The sequence below is a fragment of the Mustela nigripes genome, chromosome X (assembly GCF_022355385.1).
Source record: "Mustela nigripes isolate SB6536 chromosome X, MUSNIG.SB6536, whole genome shotgun sequence".
In the NCBI taxonomy this organism is placed as follows: domain Eukaryota; kingdom Metazoa; phylum Chordata; class Mammalia; order Carnivora; family Mustelidae; genus Mustela; species Mustela nigripes.
The window spans coordinates 41,935,164-41,962,579 of NC_081575.1; the positions used below are offsets into that span (position 1 = coordinate 41,935,164).

General features: G+C 34.2%; 1 protein-coding gene across 1 annotated transcript in view; it reads right to left on the reverse strand.

Annotated features, from left to right (window-relative positions):
- The window catches only part of IL1RAPL2 (interleukin 1 receptor accessory protein like 2), a 610,158-nt gene that overhangs the window by 294,702 nt on the left and 288,040 nt on the right, over window positions 1-27,416 (reverse strand). The window contains exon 4 of the mRNA XM_059385200.1: window positions 15,625-15,699. Within this exon, the coding sequence (XP_059241183.1) occupies window positions 15,625-15,699 (75 nt within the window). The remainder of the gene's footprint in view (window positions 1-15,624; window positions 15,700-27,416) is intronic.

Consider the following 27,416-nt stretch of genomic DNA (forward strand, 5'->3'; position numbering starts at 1 on the left):
TTTTTTTTTTTTTTTTTTTTACTTGAAGTCTATTTTGTCTGATATATATATGGCTAACCTCACATTCTTTCAGTTAACATTTGCATGGAAAATTTTTATCCATCCTTTTGCTTTGCACCTCTTTGTGTCCTTATACCTAAAATAAGTCTCATAAACAATGTGTAATTATTTCTTAGGTTTTGGATTTGTTTTGTTTTGTTTTTGGTTCTTATCTATTAAGCCACTCTATTGTTTTGATAAGAGGGTTTAATTCATTTGGATTTAAAGTAATTACTGATAGTATAGACCTAACTATTGCCATTTTATTAATTATTTTCTGTCTTGTAGTTTTTCTTTCCTCCCCCCTTTTTTTTCTTTTTTTGCTGCTGTATTCCTTTGTGTTTCATTTACTTTTGCAGTGACAATCTTTGATTTCTCTCTCTTCATTATTGTGTATCTCCTATAGGTATTTTCTTTGTGGTTACCATGGGGATGACAGAAAACATCTTGTAGTTATAACAATCTATATTGGCTAATAATAACTACAATTGCATATAAAAACTTACTCGCCTACCTTTGTAACTTTGTATTATTGATGTTACCAAACACATCCTTCTAAATTGTGATCCATTAACATATTTTATAGTCTTTTGTCTTTTAACTCCCATACCATAATTGAAATGATTTATACACTACCATTATAATATTATTCTGTATTTGTCTATTTAGTAACTTTATAAGTGCACTTTATATTTTCATAAGTTTTAATGCTGCCACCTACTGTGCTTTCCTTTTAACTTGAAAAACTTCCTTTACCATTTCTTATAAGGCAGGTCTAATGGTAATTACCTCCCTCAGGTTTTGTTTATCTGGGGAAGTACTTTTCCTTCGTTTTTTGAAAAGCAGTTTTGTTGAACCTAATATCTTTGGTTGGCAGTTTTGTTTTTGTTTTTTGTTTTTTCCTTTCAACTCTTTAAGTACATCATTCCATTCTCTTCTGACCTGAAGTGTTTCTGCTGAGAAATCCATTTATAGTCTCATGGGTGCTTCCTTGTATGCAATGAATCATTTTTCTCTTGTTGCTTTCAAATTCTTTCTCTGTTTTTGACTTTTGACAATTTGTTTATAGTGTATATTGGTGTGGACTTCTTTGTATTCATCCTAATTGAAATCTTTTGGGCTTTCTGAATCTGGATGTCCACCCCCATCCCCAGTTTTGAGGATTTTTCTCTCATAATTTCTTCCAATATATTTTCTGTCCCCTTTTCTCTTTTTTCCCCTTCTGAGACTCCTATAATGTGCATATTGGCCAACCTATTGGTATCCCCTAGGTCTCAGACTTTCTTCACTCTTTTTCATTTTTTTTCCCTTTTGCTCCTTTGACTAGATAATTTCAAATGAATATCCTGAGTTCACAGATTCTTTCTTTTGCTTGATCAAATTGGCTGTGAAACTTTTTAAATAATTTTTTTTCAATTCAGTTACTGTATTCTTCAGCTTGAAAATTTGGGTTGTTTTTCTTTTAATTGTCTACCCCTTTGTAGATACTTTCATTTTGCCCACAAATCATTTACCTGACCCCACTGAACATTTCCATGACTGTTATTTTTAATTTTTTTGTCTGGTAATTCACCTATCTCTATCTCTATAGAGTTGGTTTCTGGAGACTTATTTGTTTCTTCAGTTGGACCTTTTTTCCTATTACTTTGTGTGCCTTGAAACTTTGTGCTATTATCCATGCATTGGAAAACACAACCACCTCTCTCAGTCTTTACGGAAAGGCTTCATATAGGGTAACACATTCATTCATCAACCTAGCTAGAGATTCTTGGGTTCTCTCAAACCTTTTCTGCAGATGTATCTTATATAGGTTTTATAATTTTCCAATTAGGGAGGTTTGCTTTTTTCTTTTCCAAGGTCTTATAGTATTTGCTCCCACCAGTGTCTGCAATACTGCAGGTTCCCTTGTACTGCCTCAAAGTGCTGAGCTCTCTTGTTTTCTGTGGTCCCTAGATATCTCAGACATGCTGGCTCTGCATCAGCACTCTAACTCAGGAGACACAGAAAACAATCCATTTCACAGTTTCCCTGAAAGTCAGAACATTGGATGTATACCCCACTCTTCTGTTTTCCTTCCAAGGGAGAAGTTGCAAGATGGGCTTTTCCTACCATTTGCAAGATGTTCCAGCTTGGAGGAGGAGCTGATATGGTTAAAATACAATAGCTTTTCTTACCCTTTCAGTGCAACCGTTCTTGGCTTTGAGCTTGCTTGTGGTTCTGTGAATTCTTATCTGAATTTTGGAGTTCTTATAAAGGTTTTTTAAACTGTTTGTTTTTGTTAAGTAGTTGTTTCTGTAGAGAGACAAGATCTGGTGCTTCCTATTCTACCAGCCTATTGATGTTTCCTCTAATGTTGTTTATCTCAATCACCTCAGCTAAATTCCAATCTCCCTAGCACCATGTCTGTCCCTTAGTCATCTGTGTATCTCCACTGGACCTTACACACATTTGATTTTCAAGAAATGTCTTAGTGACTGGATGAGTCCTATCAACAATCTTAGTTAAGAATAAGAGGCTGTTCCTAAAACTTTCATTAAATAAGCATAGGCACTCCTCTTTACCAAATAAGCCAAAGCAGACTCTTATTTCCAGATTCTTTAAGAAAGGCCTACACATTATCCAAATCCTAATTTTCATGATTTAATATTGTAAAGATTTAAAAATTTTCCTTATGGTTCAAATTTCTACTCAATCCTCTTCCCTACCTCAACCAACTAAGGAAGCAGTTGTAGACAGAGATCAGAAGCAAAGACTGAGAAGAAAGAAGATAATTAGTTTGAGAACTAGGAGAGCAGAGAATTCTAAGGAAAAAAGGAGGTGTCTATTATACATTGATTTATGTGCCAGACAAGGTGTAGCAATTAACTTTTCGGTGGTGCCAAAGGGTGTAATGGTCTTGAAAAGAAAGAGGCAATACAGGAAGATGTAGAATTAGGTAATTATAAGAAGATATTTAAGTAACTAGAGGAGCTTTAACAGAATGGTGGGATTGAAGTCAGGTTTCAGTAAGATGAGAACTAAAGGAGGCATAGTAAAACAAATGGTCTACATAAACTTGTCAAACAACTGAGTTTGAATAGGAAAAAGAGAAATGAGATAGTGTACCTTGAAGAGAAAGCAGGATAAGGCAGTATTATTTTAAAGAAAGTATTTTAAAATATGTATATTCATTTAGAATGGGTGGGGGAGTTTACTGTATTTATTATGGGACAAAATTTGAAAATGCATTTGTAAGAGGGGGTAACTGAAGGTTAGGATAACATATGGGAAGGTGTAAACTAATAAATAAAAGTAGACAATTTAAATTTGGAAAGAGATAATTGTACCTCTTCTTCCTAGAATAGAGAAAAGGGGAAAAGAAAGAACAAAAATGAATATTTTGAAATAGAATGGAAGGAAACTGAAGCATTTTATATTGAATGGTCTTGGTCTGTTTCTTTTTTTTTTTAAGATTTTATTTATTTAAGAGAAAGATAGAGATTGAAAAAGAGAGAGAGAGCGCAGTGGTAGGAGCAGATGGAGAGGGACAAGCAGATGACTGATCACAGAACCCCACATGGGGCTGGACCCCATAACCCTGAAATCATGACCTGAGCTAAAATCAAGAGTCAGATGCTTAACTGACTGACCATCCACGTGCCCTTATTTATCTATTAGAGAAAAGAGAGAGGGAGAGAGAGAGAGAATCTCCATCAGACTCCCCTCTGATCGTGGAACCAAAGGCATGGCTTGATCCCATGCCCCAGAGACTATGACCTGAGCCAAAATCAAGAGTTGGACACTTAATTGTCTGAGCCCCCAGGCACCCCAGTCTAGGCTTGTTTCTTTAGCGACTTCAGATGTGACACCAGTTTCCAGATTTATAGAATTAAATAAGTTACACCAAGATTCCTTCTGCTGGAATAAAGGCCACTGAAGAGGAGTTGGAAGGCTGGTAAGAGTAGATTAAATACAAGTAAATGTTGCATATGAAGAAGACAAACGAAGGATGACTAATAGAATTATTCCATGACTAATAGAATTACATATACAGTCATAATGAAAGTGAAGTAGAAGGATTAAAAGACACAACAGTCTAGTGTACTGTTAGAACCATGAACCTGCCTTTCATAAATGAGAAGGTCCATTTTTACTGAGCTATTTTTACACATTATTTGAAAGAAAAATCTTTCTTTCTCTCATCTTCTGCAAATTTTGACCTGTCCCCACTGCTATTGCCACCTTATATGTTATTTTGCCTGTCGTCTTCAAGAATTCTTTGCACATCAGGGTGCCTGGCTGGCTCAGTTTGTTATGTTCTGCCTTTGGCTCAGGTCATGATCCCAGAGTCTTGGGATCTTGTCACACATCGAACTCCCTGTTCAGTGGAAGTCTGTTTCTCCCTCTCTCTTTCTGTCCCTCCACACTGCTCATGCATTCTTTCTCTCTCTCTCTCAAATAAATAAATAAAATCTTTAAATTAGATATATAAAAAATTTAAAAATAATTATTTTCCCATCAGAAGAATGTACAAACTAAAATCCTTGGAATCAACAAATAACACTAGAGAATAAACAAAAGCACAAAGTATCAATCTGCAGAGCTTAAGAGCTACTAGTTTAATATACTAAGTGGTCAGTCATGAGAACATCTGTTCCTAGGTTAATAAGCTAATTACAAGGCTGAGAAAGGAAGTAGCAAAACCGCTAGTGGTGAGTAGATAGACCATTCTTGCTGCACATTCCTATATATAAAAGCAGCGCCAACAGTAATTCTGAGGTGTCTAATAATGGTCGGGCTAATAATTATTTATTCATTACTGATACAGCAGATTCTTCACTAGTGTGTTCAGTTAAACTGCCTGTGGGTGTCACAAAGAAACTTAACCCCACACATGTCGGTGGTTAATAATGGCTCATCTTATTTTACAGTTTAAAGAAATTAATTAAATGGTGCCTGATATAAAAGCTTTGAGTCCTTGGAGAAGTATACTGCATAAATATGATCTATCACTATTAAAATTAACCTTTACTTTTCTGTGATTTTCCTATCCAGAATTAGCATAATTCTCTTCCTTTCCAAAGTATGTTCATTATCCCATAATTAAGGTAGGGGGTTTTCAAGTTGAGTCTTGACCAAAATTCCCTCTCCTCATTAAAAGGGTTTCATTCTACACATTCACAATCTTTTTTTCCTTTGCTGACTTATCATCACAATCAGCCTTGAGACACAAAATAGTAATCATCTCACCAAGTTAAAATGTTTTCAAATAGCTTAATTACACATAAATTAAAATAATCATTATAGCAATATGTGGACTCTCAACATATTTGCAACTAAGGAAATTAAACTATCTGAATTAGACCCTTAGTGGTCCATAGAGCCTATTCTTGAAAACAAGTATCTAAGGCACATGCACAATTTCGAAATAAAGAAGTTCCGCAACTAATGAATCATTGAACATTATAGCAAAAACTAATGATGTGTTATACATTGGCTAATTGAATTTAGATCTAAAAATTAAAAAAAAAAAGTTCCTGGTTTTATGCTGCATCTGTAAACAAAACCAAAGTGTACTTTTTGATATGATGCATACACTATTAATTCAATTTTCAAAATTCAGATATTGGCAAACACTATACTGTTTATATCAGAATATGAAGCACTAGGTGTTATATGCAAACAATGAATCATGGAACACTACATCAAAAACTAATGTATACTGTATGGTGACTAACATAACACAAACACACACACACACGCAAACTGGTCTTAGGTCAAGTTTGTCCTCTACTCTTTTTTAGGGAGGTTCCTTTCTCACATAAGAAGTCTTAAACTGCATTTAATTGCTAAATGTGTCCTCTCCATCACCCAAAGCTCCAGTTCTTTCCAATTTTCTTTTTCAGGGGCTTTGCCCATGATAATACTTTTCTCTTGTGAAAATCAAGTATCAACTCTTGTAGATCTAACGTCACTGCCTTTGATCCTTCACTATCCATTTGTTGCCTAATTTCTGATGGCTTTTTAGCCTTTGACTTTCTCGTCTTACTAGAAACTCAAGATTCGTGTGTTCTTTGACCTGACCTATTTGTTCACAACTTTGCTAACACGTCTGCAAGGTCTAAGTTTCTAAACTTCAGGTTGACTCTACCCTATCAGACCTGGTTTTCAAACATCTGAGATTTACCTCCAGATCTCTTGCCCGACCCCCTTTTTGTGTTGATCCTGATCTACTATTGTCAACCATAATAATACGAAGATATTTGGAGTAAAGGTGATAAGGGAAGTGGTATGATTTCTGGTGTTCTCTAAATTACAGCAAAACATGTGTCTATTAACAGGACCAGATATTTATGTATCACTCCTGATACCTCTAAGTAATTTGTGGAAAGAACTATTTCTAAGGGAACAAAAGGTCTTCCAAAGTTTAAGCCATATCTAAACAAACAGAGTGTAGAGAATAATTAAGGGAATTATCTAAATGATGCAAAGCTACCCTTTCTCCTCAATTATGAGAACACTTAAAGGTGGTTTATGTATAAACTAGCCAGATGATATTTATCTCACTTTTCTACAGGTATACCATAATATAAAATCCAATTTTATTTGTATAAAAAAACATAAGACATTTGAGTTGGAAGGGTCTAAATTGTTTTATCCCCCAGTTCATGCTGGATGTTTAAACATAGAACGTGTAGTTTTATTTTTTTCCCTCTTCAGATATTAAAAAAACATCTATTACCCAATGACTAAAATGGATTAGAAGACAGAACTGCTAAAAAGTACTATAAAGATGATGGCATTGATATCAATACAGAGCACATTGTTAGAGAATAACATCATTTGACATATGTTCCTAATAAATTCCAAAATCAGAGAGCTCCCTAATTTGTTTTTAGTTTTTAATCTGTCTTTCCCATCCTTGAATGACACATGAATTTCTTAATATTTCTTCAGATGCTGGAGTATATGCAGCTTTCTAACCATTTAAATGTACATCCCTCAAGAAACTTTTCTGTGTGGCCTTGCACTTCATAGCCAGTTTTCAGGTATGTCTGCAGCTTTTGCATTAGTTTGCCATTTGAAAAAGTGTTTTGCCCTAAGTTACAAATGTAAAAAAAAATCAAAATAATGTTCTCTTGCTCATTTTTATTTTTCCACTGAATCAATTCTCACTCAATACCCTTTTAACTTATTCATATAGAACCACTCACTTTCTGTCTAAAAATATATTTTTTATAAAAAGGGAACATAAGTAAAATCCTAGTGCAAGAAGACTGAGTAAAAAGTAGTATTAACATTAATGTGTATTTTGCGTAAATGTTAAGAATGCCAGCTTAGGCCTCACTACTTATGAAGTGCTTACTAGCTTTGGTAACTTAGATGACTTCTCTGAGGCCAATCTCCTCATTTAAAAAATGGAGCATAAGAAATAACACAGAGGACATTAGGAGAAGGAAAGGAAAAGTAAATTGGGGGAACTCGGAGGGGGAGAAGAACTATGAGAGACCATGGACTCTGAGAAACAAACTGAGGGTTTTGGAGTGGAGGGGGGTGATGGGTTAGGTGAACCTGGTGGTGGGCATTAAGGAGGGCATGTCTTGCATGGAGCACTGGGTGTGGTGCATAAACAATGAATCTTGGAGCACTGAAAAAAAATAAAACAAAATTTAAAAAATAATAAAAGAAATAAAAAGAAGACCATAGACATTTCTTCAATGAAGACATACAAATGGCAAATAAGCACACAAAAAAATGTTTAGTATCATTAGCCATTAGGGAAATGCAAACCAAAACCACAATGAGATACCACTACATACCCATTAAGATAAATACTATTTTTTTTAAAAAGTGGAAAACAGCAACTGTTGGCAAGGATGTGAAGTGAATGGAAGTTTGTGCATTTCTTCTGGGAATGTAAAATGGTGCAATTGCTTTAGTAAAAGATCTGGCAGTTCATCAAAAGATTAAATATAGAGTGACCATATAGCCCAACAATTCTACACTCTCTATATATCCTAAAGTGATAACATATGTTCACACAAAAATTTATACACTAATGTGTGTAGCAGCATTATATATAATAACACCCAAAATGTACTTCAACTGATGGATAGATAAATAAAATGTGATATAACCATAAATAGAATATTATTTGGCAATAAAAAGGGATGAAGTTTTAATACAAGCTATATATTTGAATCTTGAGAACAATATTCTAAGTGTGAGAAGCCAATCACAAAAGAACACATGTTGTATGATTTCATTTATATGAACTGTCCAGAATAGGCAAATCTATAGACACAGAAAACTGATTAGTGATTGCCTGGACCCATAGGTGTGGGTGGCGGTGGAGGACTGGGAAATAACTGCTAATGGGTATGAAGTTTCTTTCGGGGATGCTGCAACATTCCATTGTGATGCTTGCATGACCCTGTGAATGTATTAGAAATCATTAAAATGTATGATATAAGTAGGTCAGTTGTATAGTATATGAATAATACCTTAAGAATGCTTTTTTAAAAGTGGGACAAATAGCTTCCTTTATCTCAAAGAATTATTGGAAAAAGTAAATGAAATAATGCAATAAAATATTTAGTACAATGTCTAGCATCTTTCAAGCAATCAATAAATGATAATTTTACTACTACTATTAGCAATAATAACTACTACTAGTAGTAGTATTGGAGCCATTATTAAATAATATCATCAGTATTATAATATAGTAGTACTGCTATTATTAAATGATACTAAATGTTATTATAACAATTATTACTAGAAGTATATATATTATTGATACTAAATATTATTATAATAATATTAGTTGTAGAGCTATTGCTAAATAACTATTATTTTATGTAGTTAAATACATAATATAGTTATTATTATTAAATTGTATTAGAGTGATAGTTTTTTGGAGGATCTAATATGAGGCCTAGGTATTTTTTTTTTTTTACACAATGGTCCTACTTAATTAATTTATTTTTATTTTATTTTTCAAAATTTATTAAATTTAATTAACATACAATGTATTATTAGTTTCAGAGGTAGAGTTTAGTGATTCCTCAGTCTTATATAACACCCAGTACTCATTACACCGTGTGTCCTCCTTAAAGTCCATCACCCAGTTGCCCCATTCCCCCACTCCTACTCCCCTGAGGCCTAGATAATCTTACCACACTTGGTATTCTGTAATAAAAATAACACAACTTTGGAGTCAAACAAATCAGATCAAAGTTTCATTTCTGCCACTTACTAAATATGTAGCCTCAATAAAGTTATTTTATCTGTCTGAATCTGAGTTTCCTCATCTGCAAAATATTTCAACAATACCAACTACTACTTTGGGGTCTTATGAGGAATAAATAAAACAGTATATGCAGTAATGCATATTGCAGTGCCTAGTACATAGTGAATTTTCAAATAATTTTGTTACCATATTTATAAAATCACAATATTGGCATTAATAAAGTGTGATGAAATACTTTCAAGCTTATATTAAATCTCAATGGGACATAAACTTTGACAATGTCCCCCAAATATCAATATATGCAAGCGGTCTGGTCAATAATCATGTTATTCCTAAAATGTTCATAGACAACTTATCACATTACAGACAAATCTTTAGTAAACTATTAAATTTTTCTTTTTGATTTTAAAAAAATTTTTATCCCTAAATGTCTCAGAATAAGTACAACTATGTTATAGAAACTGAGACAAAATAAGTAAACCTGTTTCAGTCTCAAGTGCTAATATGGCAGCCAACTTGTAGGGAAAAGGTTTAGCCCAGGTTTTTCAAAGTTTTAAATAATTGTAAATTTTCATTGTTGTACATTCTGGGTAATATAATTGTTTTCAGTTCGGGGTGGCCCATGCTAAGCTCATGCATGTTATCTAGCAAAAAATAAAATTAAAAAAATCTTCAGGAAATAACTCATTAACCCTGGAATGCCTACAAGGGAGAATAAATGCTGCCATGAACCAGCTACAACTATGGGGCCAAGAAAGCTGAGTAAAATTGCTTCCCAAAGTCTTCACTTACTCTAGAGCAAATGAAGATTTTCAAGGAGTTATCTGAAGCTAAAGTGTAGGAGGAGTACACAAAAATACAAAATGTACAAAAAAGAATAAAAAAACACAGAGAATTCAAAGAAATCTCTTGGTACCACCATTATATCCACAATACATATACCAAATCATTACTCAAGCTAATGAAATTATCATGTATTATTATTTATATTGATAGTTATTCTGGCTTGACATTTTCACTCAATTGGTTGGTGACTTGCTTTGGATTGTTTGTTCTATGATAACGTTAGAAAGAGTTGACTAATTTTGCTAAACTGAAGAGATGCAAGGGTATCATAAGTTTCCATTTTTAGGGGCACATGTGTGGCTCAGTAAGTTAAGAATCTGCCTTCAGCTCAGGTCATGATCCTAAGGTCCCAGGATCCAGCCATACATATGGCTCCCTGTTCAATAGGAAGTCTGCTCCTCCCTCTCCTTCTGCTCCTTCCCCCATGTTTTCTTTCTGTCACTGTCTCTCAAATAAATAAATAAAATCTTCAAAAAAAAGTTTCCATTCTCAACATTGCCATATTGAAGCATATGATGGATAATTTATTATTTTAAAAGGTTATATCTTTTGTAATTTTTAATTATTTTCATGTAAATTTAGTACTTGTGTTAAGGTTACAAAGATACAACATTATATTGGCTAAAAAAAGTGTAGAGCTGTTAATTTATGAGGTCTTCCCACAAAAATAGTCACTCTCCCTTTTCCCATCTCTGTTTTGGCAGTTATCATATTGCACTATAATTCTGCTTCCACATCTCTTTTCCCCAGTAGACTGAGAATACCTGAAGATCAAGTACCTCATTTTATTCACCTCTATATCCCCAGGATCTAACACTGTATTTGACATGTTAAGAACACAAAAATTGTTTCTATGTAAATAAAGTTTTAAAAAGACAGATTTGGTTAAACAGCTCATTTCCTATTTCAAGGCTTCAATTAGTTACTTATTTTTGCTTTGTAGTCTTGAGTACTGCATTAAATATTATATTTTGCTTTATTCCTTCATAGAGGCTTTTACAGTAGTCTCTTAGAACTAATACAATTTTCAGTAGAAACTGATATGCTGCTGAAATCAATTTCTGATGAAGATTAACATTCCTTTACATACAGAGAAAGTTTGAACCAGTAGCACATAACACAGTCATTAAATAGGAATTTGAATAGCCTGTAATAGTAAGATAAATTCTGAATGAGAATAGAAGAGAATCTTCAATACCGGATCAGATTTATCTAGAGATGACTTTTTTTTTTTTTTTTAAACACCTGCGGTATTCAATTAGCTTGGACTGTCCCACTGGTCTGGGTTTTTCTGATATGCTTTAAGCTCCCAAAACTTCTTTTTGACTCTTCGACATAAAATGAGAAAGCAAACAGTGTTCATATTTCTTTCTGCATAACACTGGTTTATTTTAAGTCTTAGGATATTTTAAAAAATTATCATCATCAATGAGAAGAACAGGTTACATTTCTAAATTTATCTTCAATTGAAATTAGATGTCAAAAAAAAAAAAGAAATTTGATGTCAGATCTCAAATCTTTTCATGCACATTTATTCATGGCTTTCCAAAGCTTCTAGGAGCCTGTTAATTCATAAAGCATGCCTTTAAGTTCTATAATAAAACAAAAAAAAAAGCCCAAAAAACAGTATCCAAAGAAGGGTCTACCTAGCATCAATACATTCCAAATAGGACACATGTTGTTATGATATTTCAATACTTTGATATTAAAGTGTAATATGAATTAATACACTGTAATACAGTGCTATTTTTTCCTAGAAAATTTGAAAATATTTTTACTTTCAACTGCCAAAAAAAGACAACGCTGATATAGTAAAAGTTTATTTATCAAATTCAAACAAAATTTACCTTCACAGTAAGAAAATAGAAGAAAATAGGACCAAATAGGACTTTTTGTGTATTTTGTACATTGCTTTTGTCTGTATATGTCATATATTACTAGAGGCAGCTGTAGCACAATAGGCTTGCTTTGTGAAAGCAATAGTTTTATATTACTTTGTTAAGAATGTGTTTATCATTTCAAAATATATGGTTATTTGGTTAAGATTAATCTTCTTTCAGTATTACAATCTGAATACAATTTAACAACAACCAAACTATCATCACTATGTCAGCAAAAAGTATGTAAATTTCTACAACAGTGTGGATGACTAATGGATTACACTACAGAAAAGAGAAAGTCAAGATGTTTATTTTCCTCTAGAGGTACAACAAAATATCTGCCATGATGCCAATCATGCACAAAAGAATATTCATTTCTACTGAAAAATTTTATTTACTAGATTGTCTTTACAAGTATGCAGAAATGAGAACTTAGTATAACCCTCAACAAACACATAAATAATTATTCCAGACCACGTTTTCTAAAACTATCTTAGAGCTAATACTCAAGTATTTCCCACAATATTTCTCATTTTGCATAAAATAACTGCATGGGATTCTTGTCCATAGGGAAAATGGAATTTACAATGTTTTTTTTTTTAAATGTTTGTTTTAGGTAACTATTGTTATTTAAAAAACTACCTTAGCAGCTAATGACAATAATTTTATTTTGCTCATTATTTTTGGGCTTAGAAATATGAGAACAGTTTACCTTAATGGTTTGTCCCTGAACTACATGGCATAAGCCAGGGTAGCTGGACCCACTTCCTACATGGCTTCTTCACTTACCAGCCTTGAAGCTCATTGGCCTCTTCTTCTTCAAATGGTGCCCCATCCTCTAGCGCTTCTCCATGTGGCTTGAGCTTCTCATAGCATAGTAGTTTCAGAGAAGACAAAGAGACCTGAAGAGAAGCTGCAAGGCTTCCTTTGATCCAGTCTCCAGAATTCTAGAATACCACTTCTACCATACTCTATTGATCAATCATGTCCCTAAGGCCATCTTGAATTCAAGGGGAAGGGGATGATAAACTATGTTTAGGTGGTAAGATAGCAAAAAATCTGTGGCCAAATTGAATAGAATGCTATGTCAAATTTAAGGTACGGAGATTTGGGAAACTTGAACTTGGTAATGTGTTTAGCCATTTGAATTGGATTGTTCTTTGGTACTTTTGCTTTTTGTTCTAATCTGAGGATGTCTAGAGCTGAATTTTCCGAATGAACTTTAAAAAAAAAATGAAGAGGGGCACCTGAGTGGCTGAGTGGGTTAAGCCTCTGCCTTCCGCTCAGTCATGTTTCCAGGGTCCTGGGATCAAGCCTGCATCGGGCTCTCTGCTCAGCAGGGAGTCTGCGTCCCCTCTCTCTTTCTGCCTGCCTCTCTGCTTACTTGTGATCTCTGTCTCTGTCAAATAAATAAATAAAATCTTTAAAAATGAAGAAAAATAATTTCCAAAAGTTTTCATGATCTTACTGGATTCTGAAAGTTTTTCAGATATAAATAGGGACATCCAATCACTCCAATTATTTTTCTCTCTTTTTTGCACTTGTAGTTTCTAAACTTTCTGACTGCAGAACTCCCACTGACACTGAGGAGCTCTCTGATGTTTATAGTGCTCCTAACACCACCTTACTATGAGACATAAGTCTAAGTTACAAAATGACACTCAGGTGTGAATAAATGATGCTAGATAAATATGTAGAAAAGTTAAAATCACCTAAAATTAACCAGTTTTATGCTCTTTCAAATGTCAAAGATCTGGTTTAGCTGATTTGGTTTTCTTTTGCCTCAATTACACAGTTGCTTTAGCATTTTAGAGAAATGCTAAGGATGAAAAATGGGCAGGTCTTCATCTTTCTGTCAAAAAAGTTGCCTCCAAACTCTGTCACAAACTAAAAACTGAAAAGTTCAGCCTTGCACTTAATGCAAATTGAAAGCAAATCACTTTAGTGATTTTACAGGGTGATGGTGGTGGGCTATTTTGGCACATATACCTATGTTGAAATATACATTTCCCATTTATACCAAGCATACATCTTAGAGATGTCCTAAATAGCATATATAATTGCTGTACCCAGTGAATCTGTGTGAAATATACCTCCTACAGTGGTCTCTCTCCTTGCTTTAGACCAGTACTCCTCTAACATTTTTGTTAAGGCTTGACTAATAGCAGAGGTGAATGAAGAAGTATCTCACTGATGGGCCACAAACACAAAATTTGAGGTAGTTGTGTAAAATATAAAAACTTATCCACTTGAACCTTCATGAAAACTAATGATATAAGACCATCTTTTGGTTCATGTAATCCCTGGCAAAATACAGAGTTCGACTTGAGGTATTTTCATCCCAGTATTGATGGAAAGATGTAGGCAAAAATTACTGAGGGTATGTGTCTGCACATCTAGATTTGGCTATTACAAAATGTAATGACTCTACGAAATAATAGAAGTGGTGGCAGGGGGATAACCATACCCTAATACATCAACATTAGCTACAAAATATTCACTATTTCCACAATCCATTACTAACATGTTTCCTTTCTTTTGTTTGTTTATTTTAAAATACTTAACTTTGGTACCTACACTGGTGGGCTACATTACCTACAATGTGCTATATTTCCTTTTGGAAAAATAAACAAATTCTTAGGAATGTAATTTTCTCTCATCTATTCTCAAGGTAGAAATAAGCCTCTAACAGTCCAAATTGTATTGGAAAGATCAAAAGTTGAGTAAAACATCTTCCAAAGTAGGTGCAATATTGGGGCAATTCGTCTTCCTTGGCTGTACAATTGGTAGGTACTACTACTGTCACAGATTTCAATAAAACATATACCCAAAATAAACCTAATGCATTTCTGGCAGATTTGCTCAATTCTCTTGCTTCAAACTGAAGAAATTCTGAGAATTGAAGAATAGAATGAAACCCAAGGTAGATAAAAGCTCACAAATATTGAAGTACATGGTTTAGAGTAAAGGCCATGTGTGGAAGAGATACTAACAGTCTCCTGAATCTCAAGCTCACAGTTCTTGAAACACACTGATTACGGGTACAGACTCAAAAGGAAGGCTCAACACCTTGTGTCCTTATTTGAGTCTGTAAAAAACATTAGCACCAATAAATCATCTTGTTACTTTTACCAACACTCTATGATTCATAAATATTCAGGGTCTCAACCTAAATACAAGTTTTAAACAGCCCTGGATTGTGCCATTGGGAATAAAATTATCACATCATTTTGAGGATTGTACTGAGGGGTTCTTTTATTTTAAAAAGTGCTGTTCTCCAGGAGTTAATGTTCACTAAATGAAAATTTTTGGCTGACAAACATGAAAAGTCTTTTGAACCAATCACCAATGCATGACATCTATGTCTCTATCAATCACAGAATTAAAAAGCTCTGTTCTATAGCACACTTAATACCTAGTGTAACCAATTAGTATTACAATTCCCTGATGCAATACAAACACATTTCCTTTAACTGCTATTGCACTGAACCCAAGGCTTATAAATGAGCAGACACAAATTGATTTGCATGTAATAACAGTGGCAATAAACCTTCCCTGGTTCATGCAATCTTCCCCCATCTGTTAGCAGAGAACAAGTCTAGGATCTATTATTCCCAGAAGGGGACTTACCCAGCTGGACATCTATAACACTTGGCTTATTCTCCATGGGGAACAATGGCTTGGGAGGTTTGTCTGTGAGTAAAGCTGGAAGAGAAAGTGAAAGAAAGTAATGGGAAAATTGAGATAAATTACAGGATAAGAAAGATTCTATCACGGATGATATTTAATGTTGGTAGATTTGATGGTGTGTAAACATTTATTAGACAGTGTTCTTACTTGAGTTGTTACTCTATCCACACAATATCCATTTTCCAGCATATTTAGAGCACCATTGATTCACTGTAAATAGGCCATTTCAACAGCTACACTTTCAAACAAGTTCAAACAAATGGACTACTTTGAATAATTTTATAAGCTTGTAAGTATAAAGAAATATAGATTTTTTATTTAATTCTTTTTCAGTGATCCAAAATTCATTTTTTATGCACCACATCCAATGCTACATGCAATATGTGCTGTCCTTAATACCCACCACCAGGCTCACCCAACTTCCCACCCTCTTCCCCTCCCAAATCCTCAGTTTGTTTATCAGAATCTACAGTCTCTCATGGTTTGTCTCCCCATCTGATTGCCCCCAATTCACTTCTCCTCTCCTTCTCCCAATGTCCTCCATGTTTTTCCTTATGCTCCATAAGTAAGTGAAACCATATGTTACTTGACTCTCTCTGCTTGACTTATTTCAGTCAGCATAATCTCTTCAAGTATAATCAGATAAATATTAAATCTCCATATGTACTTTATGGTACCAAATATTAATAAAATACAACCCTAATAGACATGTCTGGTGAATTGAACCTTCTACACCTCTGAATCTTGCCCAATTCCCCACTCAGTCTCTGAAACAATATAACACTGATACATCATTAGGATAACAATTAAAAATATTGATTGAACATCTTTTGTCCACCAAGTCCTGTGCTAAGGGAAAAGGAAGTAAAGTCTTCATATTTACCCTAGGTTATAATCTAGGACTATGAACCAAAGTTAGCCCATCAAAATAAACAGATAATAGAACAAAGACTACCATCTAGTGAAAAAGTGTAGCATTTGAGTCATAAGACTATATGTGGTAAAGGAATGAGGAAAGGCAAGGTCAATATTGGCTGGCAGAGTTGGGGAAAGTTTTCTGAAGGAAATGGGTCTTCACATAAACCTTAAAGAATGAGAAAGATTTGGAAAGGTAGAGAGTAAGGAAGAAGAAATGAAGGAAAGGAAACACAAACCAAGGAAGAGAGGTAGAACTTAGAACATGAAGTGACTAGAAGAAAATGATCTGGTGAGAAGGAGCTGGGTGGGGTAGGGTAAAGAGCAAGTTGCTCATGATGTAGAATAATTAGAAATGAAAAAAGATAGGATGGAACTTAATTCTGGCGGATCCTGAGAAATATGCAGAGGAATTTGGACATGATGTAGTAACTATAAGAACATTGTAGATTCTTGGAACTATAGCAACAAAAGACTCAAGGGAAGTACTATCTAAAGATGACTGGCTTCCTATATAGGATGGGTTGGAGGAGAACAAAAACAGCTTACAGTATGCAGTAATAACACAGTAGTGCTGGGCGAGGGTGATAAGGGATGAAAAGTCATTAATGGTGGAGTCTGGGAAAATTTTTAAAAAGGCAAATTTGAGAGGCACCTGGAAGAAAGAAATGAGAGCACTTGGCACAAAGATACAAAATGGTTTATGACAACCCTTGTATCAATCTTTATTTATGTCCTGAATTCTTTTAAACTATTCCCATATTTATGTCTTCTTTCAACTGTCCAACTGGACTCTTACCTATTAAAGGGATACATTTTATATGTCTTTGTAATTCACAGGAGACATAGAATAGAGCTGGGCATATAAGAGATCATTAAAGCATGATTAATCGGCTGGCATAGGAATTCTGTGCTGATATGAGAAAAGTTCATCTCATATTTATAAGGCTATTTAGAAAAGAAAAAGAAACATAAGCTTATCAGATGACAGATAAGATAAGGGAATATATAAATTTGTTGAGATGCCCAAAATAGTTGTTGATAATAAACATACATACTTAGAAATTCATTCAAAAAAGAGCTCTATGTTACATCAGCTTTATCTTTCTGATATACAAATTGCTTGAAATGAGAAAATTTTAGTGAATTTTTCTTATTTTTCCAACTAATTTTTACTGATGGAATACAGCACATCTTGTCCTTATTGAATCAAATATATTTCTTCTAACTTGGCACAAAAATAGACACATGGGTCAATAGAACAGAATAGAAAACCCAGAAATAAGCCCACATCTATATCATCAATTAACCTTTAATAAAGCAGGAAAGACTATCCAATGCGAAAAAGAAAGACTTAACACATGGTGTGGGGAAAACTGGACAGCAACATGCAAAAGAATGAAAACCAGACTTTATTACCCTGTACAAAAAATTAAATTTAAAATGGATGAAAGACTTAAATGTGAAACAGGAAACCATCAAAATCCTAGAGGAGAACACAGGTAGTAACCTTTGTGATATCAGCCAAAGTAACTTCTTACTAGATATGTATCCCAAGGCAAGGGATTTCATCAAAATAAAAAGCTTCTGTGTAGCAAAGGAAATAATCAAAAAAGCTAAAAGGCAGTCTCCAGAATAGGAGAAAATATTTATAAATGACAGATCTGATAAAGGGTTAGTATCCAAAATATATAAAGAACTTAAAAAACTCAACACCCCAAAAAACCCAAATAATCTAATTAAAAATGGGCAGAAGACATAAGTAGACAATTTTCCAAAGCAGACATCCAAATGACCAACAGACACATGAAAAGGTGCTCAACATCACTCATCATCACAGAAATACAAATCAAAACTGTAATGATATATCACCTCACAGCTGTCAGAATGGCTAAAATCAACAATACAAGAAACAACAGGAGCTGGCAAGGATGTGGAAAAAAGCGGAACTCTCTTGCACTGTTGGTGGGAATGCAAATTGGTGCAGCCACTCTGGAAAACAGTATGGAGGCTCCTCAAAAAGTTAAAAATGAAAAAACCTGGGGCACCTGGTTGGCTCACTCAGGGAAGCAGGTGACTTTTGATCTTGGGGTCAAGGATTTGAGCCCCACACTTGATGTAGAAATTACTTAAAGAAATAAATAAACTTAAGAAGCAAAAATACTACCTTACGATCCAGCAATTGCACTACTGGGTGGTTACCCAAAACATACAAAAATACTAATTCAAAGGGATACATATACCCTAGTGTTTACCCCAGCATTATCTACAATAGCCAAACTATGGAAACAGCCCGAGTGTCCATCAACTGATGAATGAATATGTGCCTGTGTGTGTGTGCACACAAATATTACTCAGCCATAAAAAAGATTGAAATCATGGCATTTGCAATAACATGGATGGAGCTAGAGAGTATTATGCTAAGCAAAACGAATCAGTTGGAGAAAGACAAATACCATATGATTTCACTCATGTGGAATTTAAGAAACAAAACAAATGAACAAAGAGGGAAAAAAGAGAGAGGGAGGAAAACTAAGAAACAGACTCTTAACTATAGAGAACAAACTGATGGCTACCAGAAGGGAGGCGGGTGTGGGGATGGGTGAAATAGATGGTGGGGATTAAGGAATGCACTTGTTGCTATGAGCTGATTTGAGCATGTGGACAAACACACAAATATAATATCTATAGTTTTCATTCCTTAAATATTTCAGTTATCCTTAACAATCTGATATTAAAATATTATTTGAAACATAAAGGATATACTTAAAACAAAATTTAAATATTTGAATTTAAAATCCAGTCATAGCAGGTATTTGATTTTGTTGTTGTTTGCTACTGTTTGTAATAGCAAAATATTGAAAACAACCAAAATATCCATCCATAAGATAGTATTAAATAATATGGTGCTTTCATATAATAATATATTATGATGCAGATGTTTAAAATAATTAGATAAATCTGTACATCTGTTATATGAAGACCTCTAAGATATACTGTTCAACAGTGTGCACAGCATACTATCTTTTGTGTAAAAAGAAAGCTATATGTGTGTGCTATGTACCCATCTGTATGCACATATAAAAATGTTTAAATACAGAATATTTCTGAATGGATACATGTAAAACTGGTAACAATGATATCCTCTGAAGAAAGGAACTGGGTGGCTGAAGAATGGTAGAGAGGGTAAGGAGAATATGGTCAGGGAGAGGAAAATTTAATTTTCACTATACACTTTTTCTACATTTTGAACAACATGCATGTATTGTGTATTCAAACATTAATAAAATTAAAATTAGCATCTAGCCACCTACAATTTATTAAAAATAATTTTTATTTCTTTGTAGAATTATTCTCAATTTGCTTTACACATCTCTTCCTGTCGCTTTCCCTGCTTGTACTCTCTCTCTGCCAAATAAATAAAATCTTAAAAAATATATTCCATGCTCAAAGATGAATAGCTTCTTTAAATTTTTATTTATTTATTTTTAAAAATTTCTTGTCAGTGTTCCAGAATTCATTGTTTATGCACCACACCCAGTGCCACATGCAATACATGCCCTCCTTAATACCCACCAACAGGCTCACCCAAACTCCTACCCCCCTCCCCTCCAAAACCCTGTTTGTTTCTCAGAGTCCACAGTCTCTCATGGTTCATCTCCCCCTCCAATTTCCCCCAACTCACTTCTCTCCATCTCCCCATGTCCACCGTGTAATTCCTTATGCTCCACAAATAAATGAAACCATATGATACTTGACTCTCTCTGCTTGACTTATTTCACTCAGCATAATCTCTTCCAGGCCTGTCCATGTTGATACAAAAGTTGGGTATTCATCCTTTCTGATGGAGGCACAAGACTCCATAGTATATATGGACCATTTCTTCTTTATCCATTCATCCATTATAGGGCATCTTGGTTCTTTCCACAGTTTGGCGACTGTGGCCATTGTGGCTATGAACATTGGGGTACAGATGGTCCTTCTTTTCACTACATCTGTATTCAAAGATGAATATCTTGTTCAATCCTTATCAGGATATGAATTTGGAGTCATTGTTGTCCCTCATCCTTACCTCCTTCTATGGACTATGGATATGTTTAGCCTGAATTCATTATTGTTAAGTGTCAATTACTGATAATAAATGTCAATTTATTAATAGAAATGATAATTTTAAATGCCTTACATTTATAGGCGGTCCATAATTTTCAAAAAGTGTTTTCAGACACATTAGCTCATGTGATCTACACAACGACCTTGGAAATTAAGGAAGACAGCTAGCTACAATTATGGCCAATTTAGAGATGAAGCTAAACGAAGTTTACATTGTCTCATTTGGTGCCCCCTTGTGACCAAAAGCCCCCATTTACAGAACAGCAAGGAAGGCACTGAAGTTGTAGGCAGAAGACAGGTACAAATGCTCAATACTGAATCAATGGTTTTAGCCTCTTTGACTACACACTAACCCAAAGTTCCTAGGCCAGTGGGAGTGGCTCGGTGGCAAACAGTCAACAGAGACATGATTCCTGTAGGACATTCCACACACATACATTTTTTCCCTAAACCCATGAATGAAAGGGGATGAATTTACACTTACCCTAACACATCCCAGTGGGATATATGGGTGTGGAGCCTCATTAAATTCTAATATCGTGTCTAGGACTGGGAATTGCCAAGAAGTGCGGGACATTTATGATATAAAATAGCAACTGCAGCAGTTCATCTGGATCCTGACCACCAGCTCAGAGACAAATCTATCAGCACCCAGTGTAATTACAGCATTTGCAGATTAGCTAGAGAAGCTGCCATGGACAGACAAGTTCATTTCTTTATTCTCTTTAAAAATATCATTTGAAATTCAGTTACTATTTGAGAAATGAAAGGGGAGAACTGTCAATACCCAGGCCCCTAATCCAGAGTGAATATTTACAAATTTATTAGAAAACTTATCCAGGACCTCTACAGGGACTAATTTGGGGTCTGTGTTAGTCTTTGAATTTGCTGCTCAAGCTTCAAGTTTTGATTGAAACAAGGAGAGCAAGCAATGCAGTTTGGTACTAATATTTCACTCCATAATTCCTCCCCTGCATTTCCCTCCGTAGCTGCTTATGTTTAATTATCCTTAAATGTAATTGCTCTACCGAGTATACCATGACAGTAGTCTTAATGTATTAATGAAACTATTACTGTTTCTGCCTGCTTCTTCATAGAGCTAAGTTTTATGCATTTGACATTAACTTTCCTGAGGAGAATTAGCTCTCTTTTTTCTATTATAAGTAAAGTTTGTGTATACATGTACAAATTAATTGGTTTGACTGAAATGATCAGACAATTTCAATGAACACAGTATAAAATATCAATAGAATTAGTTTTTTGATTGTGTAAATCAGTTTAGTTGATTATATAGACTAAGTGCTACATACTGTTATAAGTTTCATTGTCCTCTTTTATTGTTAAATTGTTTGTTTAAATAGACTTGCCAGAGAACCAAGTGGGAGGAAGTAGTACAACTATATGCAAAGGACACTAAATGTATGAACACACTAGGATCATAAAGTAACTCATTAGTTTCTATGAATGAAGCCATTATGGAATGTGTATGTTAAGGTTAATGAAATGGATCCCTCCAAATCCATTCAACACACCAACACTGAAATGACATTCTAAAATCACTATTTTTATCAGAATATTTAACCACTGAAGAATCTACCAATGTTTCCTATATTTACAGAGGATAAAATCTGAAACTGTCAGCTGGGACTACAAAGAAAGCCAAGTATAGGTTTTTAAAAAACCTTCCTGCCTTTTTACCCCTCTTCTACTTTATCAATGCGAGATTCAAATTACTTTCCTCATTTGTCCCTTAACACATTGCATTAATTTCCAACTCTGCATCTTGGCTTAAACACTTTCCCTAAGCTTGAAAACAAATAACAGTTCCCATAATTATCATTAATTTGGCATCTACCCTGTGTTGAGCTTTGTTCTAAGGCATTTACTACATTTTACAAATAACTTTCCTAGAGTCAAGCAGCTTTGGACTGTAAAGCAGAGATCTCAAGTGAGTTTTATCTGATTTCACCATGGCCACAATGCTTCTCTAAGAACTTTACCTTGAGGAGCACCTGGGTGGCTCAGTGGGTTAAGCCTCTGCTCAGGTCATGATCCCAGGGATCATGGGATGGAGGCCCGCAACGTGCTCTCTGCTCAATGGGGAGCTTGCTTCCCCTCCTCTCTCTCTGCCTGCCTCTCTGCCTACTTATGATCTCTCTTCCTCTGTCAAATAAATAAATAAATAATCTGAAAAAAAAAAGAACTTTACCTTGGTTTTTGCCATCCCAAGTCTTATCCAACCTCTAAAATCTAGTCCTCAATTTTCCAGAAAATCTCCCTGAAAAAAAGCCCAAGGTAACCTTTACTATCTCTGGTTTGACAGAAAATGGAATACTAAAGCATTTACTATTTTTTTGAACCACTTATTTGGTTCATAGCATACAACACTTCGACTACAAATTAAACTTCACTTTACATGGGTATGTCTAATCTCCCTAACTAGATTTTTATGCTCCTGGAAGACAAGTATAACTCAGAAATTAAGATAGTGTCTACATTTTGGAACAAATACTCACAACCTCAAAATTAATTTTCATATGATATTCTTTCTCTAAAGTCAGATGCTTTCCATAGTATCCTTGGGTTGCAAAGAACGGAAACACATTTTTGCAAATTTAAGCAAAAAGGGAATTTATCAGAAGGATATCTCAAGGATGGACAGTATGTCTGAGGAACTAAGTTTAGAGAGAAAAGCAACCAGACCAGGTCTAGATGTATAAGCAAAAAAGACTACACAACGATCTCTTCTTGACCCCATCAACAAATTGAATTTATACCAACGTTTTGTGTTTCTTTTTGTTTTGCATTATTATATCTTGCTATTTGTCGTTGTGTCATTTTGATTAAGATTCAAAATTCCAGGAAAGAGAGGTTGAATGCACAATTTTTAAAAACTCCTTTATTTATTTCAGCCATCTCCTACCCCACACCCTTCTGGCAATCACCAGTTTGTTCTCTGTATATAAGAGTTTGTTAAGTTTTTTAGATTCCATATATGAATGAAATCATATATATGTCTTTGACTTATTTCACTTAGTATAATACCTTCTAGTTTCAGCGATGTTGTCACAAATGACAAGATCTCATTTGTTTTTATGCCTGAGGAATATTCCACTTATATATATAGATAGATAGATATCTACCTACCACATCTTTATCCATTCACATATCAATAGATACCTGGGTTGCATCCATATCTTTGCTATTATAAATAACGTTGTAAAAAACTTAAGGATGCATATATCTTTTCTAATTTGTGTTTTTGTTTTCTTTGCATAAATACCCAGTAGTGGAATTATTAGACAATATGGTATTTCTATTTTTAATTTTTTGAGAAAACTTCATATTGATTTCCAGTGGTTTCACTGATTTACATTCTCACCAATAGTGTACAAGGGTTACCTTTTCTCTACACCCTCACCAATGTTTTTTATTTCTTGTCTTTTTGTTATTAGCCATGCTGACTGATGTGAAGTGATATCTTACTGTGGTTTTGATTTGTATTTCCTTGATAATGAGTGATCTCAAGCATCTTTTCATGTGTTTGTTGGCCATCTGGATGTCTTCTTCAGAAAAACGTCTATTCAAGTCCTCTGCCCATTTATTAATCATATAGTTTGTTTGTTGTTGTTGTTGTTTTGGTGTTGAGTTCTATATATTCTTTCTGTATTTTGTATATTAACTTCTTATGGTATATATCATTTGCAAATACCTTCTCCCACTCACAAAGTTTCCTTTTTATTTTGATGATTTCTTTTGCTGTGAAGTAAGCTTTTGCTTTTTTGTTTGTTCTGTTTTCCTTGCCTAAGGGGACACACCCATAAATATTTTGCTCGGGCTGATGTCCAAGAGATTACTGACTATATTTTCTTTTAGGAGTTTTATATGGTTTCAGGTCTTACATTTAGTTCTTTAATCCAATTTTAGTGTATTCTTGTGTGTGGTATGAGAAAATAGTCCAGTTTTTAATTCTTTTCCATGTAACTGTCCAGTTCTCCCAACACCTTTTATTTAATAGACTATTTTTACCCCATTGTATATTCTTGCCTCCTCTGTTATAGAAGAATTGGTCACATATGTATTGATATATTTCTGGGCTCTCCATTCTGTGCCATTGATGTATGTTTCTACTTTCATGCATGTACCATGCTGCTTTGACTACTCTAGCTTTGTAGTATATCTTGAAATCTTGGATTATTTCTAGCATTGTTCTTCCCTCTCAAGATTTCTTTGACTATTCAGGTTCTTTTGTGGTTCCATGCAAAATTAGGTTTATTTGTTTTCGTTCTGTGAAAAATGTTTTTGGTATTTTGATAAGTTTGCACTGAATCTGTAGATTACTTTGGGTAATATGGATATTTTAACAATATTAATTCTTCCAGCCCATAAGAATGGTATATCTTTCCATTTATTTATGTCATGTTTAATTTCTTTCATCTGTGGTTTATAGTTTGCACAGCACAATTCTTTCACCTCCTTGGTTAAGTTTATTCCTAAATATTTAGTTCTTTTTGGTGCAACTGTTAATGGGATTGTTTTCTTAATTTCTCTTTCTGTTATTTTGTTAATAGTTTACTGAAATACAACAGATTTCCATACATTATTTTGTATCCTGAACTTTGCCAAATTCATTTATCAGTTCTAACAGTTTTTTTATGGAAATCTTCAGAGTTTCCTATATATAGCACCTGTCATTTGCAAATAGTGACCGTTTTACTTTTCCCTTACCAATTTGGATGTCTTTTATTTTTTTCTTCTCTGATTGCTGGAGCTAGGACTTCAAGTACTGTGTTGAATAAAAATGGTAAGAGGAAACATACTTCTCTTGTTCCTGATCTAAGAGGAAAAGCTTTCACCATTGAGCATGTTAGCTACAGGTTTTTCATATATAATCTTTTTCACATTGAAATATGCAAACCCTAAACCCACTTTGTTGAGTTTTTATCATAAATGGATGTCGTACTTTGTCAAATGTTTTCTGCATCTGTTGGTATGATGCAGTTTTTCTCCTTCCTCCTATTGTGATGTATCACACTGACTGATTTGTGAATATTGAAGCACCCTTGCATGCGTGGAGTAAATCTCACTGCACCATGGTGATTATTTGATTTAGTATATTGTTTAATTTGGTTTGCTAATATTTTGTTGAGGGTGTTTGGATCTATGTTCACCAGAGTTTTCTTTTTTCATCGTGACTTTGTCTGGTTTTGATATCAGGGTAGTGCTGGCCTCAGAATGAATTTGGAAAATTTCCTTCTTCCCTTTTTTTTTTTTTTTTTGGAGTAGTTTAAGAGCAGGTATTAACTTGTCTTCAAATGCTTAGTGGGAATCACCTGTGAAACCATCTGGTCCTGGACTTTTGTTTGTTGGGAGTTTTGTTTTGCTTTTTTTAAATTAGTGATTCAATTTCATTAATAGTAATCAGCCTTTTCAAACTTTTTATTTCTTCCTGATTCAGTTTTGGAAGATTATATGTTTCTAGGAATTTACCCATTTGTTCTAGGCTGTCCTATTTGTTGGCATATAATTTTTCATAATATTGTCTTAAAATTCTTTGTATTTCTATAGTGTTGGGTGTGACTAGACATATTTTGAGCTCCAGGCCTAGCCACGACTGCATGTATACCTTGAGGAAAAGGACTCCTTAAAGCAGGATTTCTCAACATCAGCACTTTATTGCCAGGTAGTTCTCTATTGCAGGGGCTGTCTTGTGCATTATAGGATGCTAAGCAGCATCCTTAGCCTTTAATCATTACAAGCAATAGCATCTTCCCCAGGCTGTGATAACCAAAAATGTCTCCAGCCACTGGCAAATACTCCCTAAGGAGCAAAATCACCCATGGTTAAGAACCATTGCCCTGAAGGAAATTTAGGTTGCCTGGTGTTCTAAAGGAATTGAGAAAATTGGGTAAAAAAGACTTGGGAATGATCTTCATGTGGGAAACAAAATTGAAGCCATAACTAAGCAAATTAGATCTAGAAAGAGCCAGGGGGTATTGTTAATATCTTTAAAAGTTTCCTATAATCATGAATGGAGATTAGCTAAGCCTAGTTGAAGGAGTCAACTAATTTCAAGATGTCATAAATTGAACATAGAATGAATCCAGAAATTGCAGATCTCTAGAAACATCATAAGCACTATTAATCTTTGGAAAGAAATAGCTCTTTCTGAATTAACTACATAGATTTCCTAATTCTGAATTATGAGATGCACATTTTATTGGCCACTTAGTGAATCTAAAGTCATATATAAGTATTTTACTTTTAAGATTACTAAGCTGAAAGTCCCCTAAGTTAGAATATCATACAGGAAAAAATACACAATAAACATGATTATTTAATTTCATTTTTAACCCTCCAAGCCTATAAGCTCAAATAAATCCAGTGCTGGATATAATGTGCCCTAAACTTTCCTTTTTGCATACCCTATTTTGTTTTTAATTTAATTTACATTTAATTAATTAACATATAGTGCATTATTAGTTTCAGAGGTAAGTTCAGTGATGCATCAGTTGTGTATAACACCCAGTGCTCATTACATCACATGCCCTCCTTAATACCCATCACCCAGTTACCCCATCCTCTCACCCCATCTTAAACCCTTATTTTGTTTCCTATGATTAAGAGTCTCTTATGGTTTGTCTCCCTCTCTGATTTTGTCTTTTTTTTTTAAGATTTTATTTATTTGACAGAGAGAGAGTGCACAC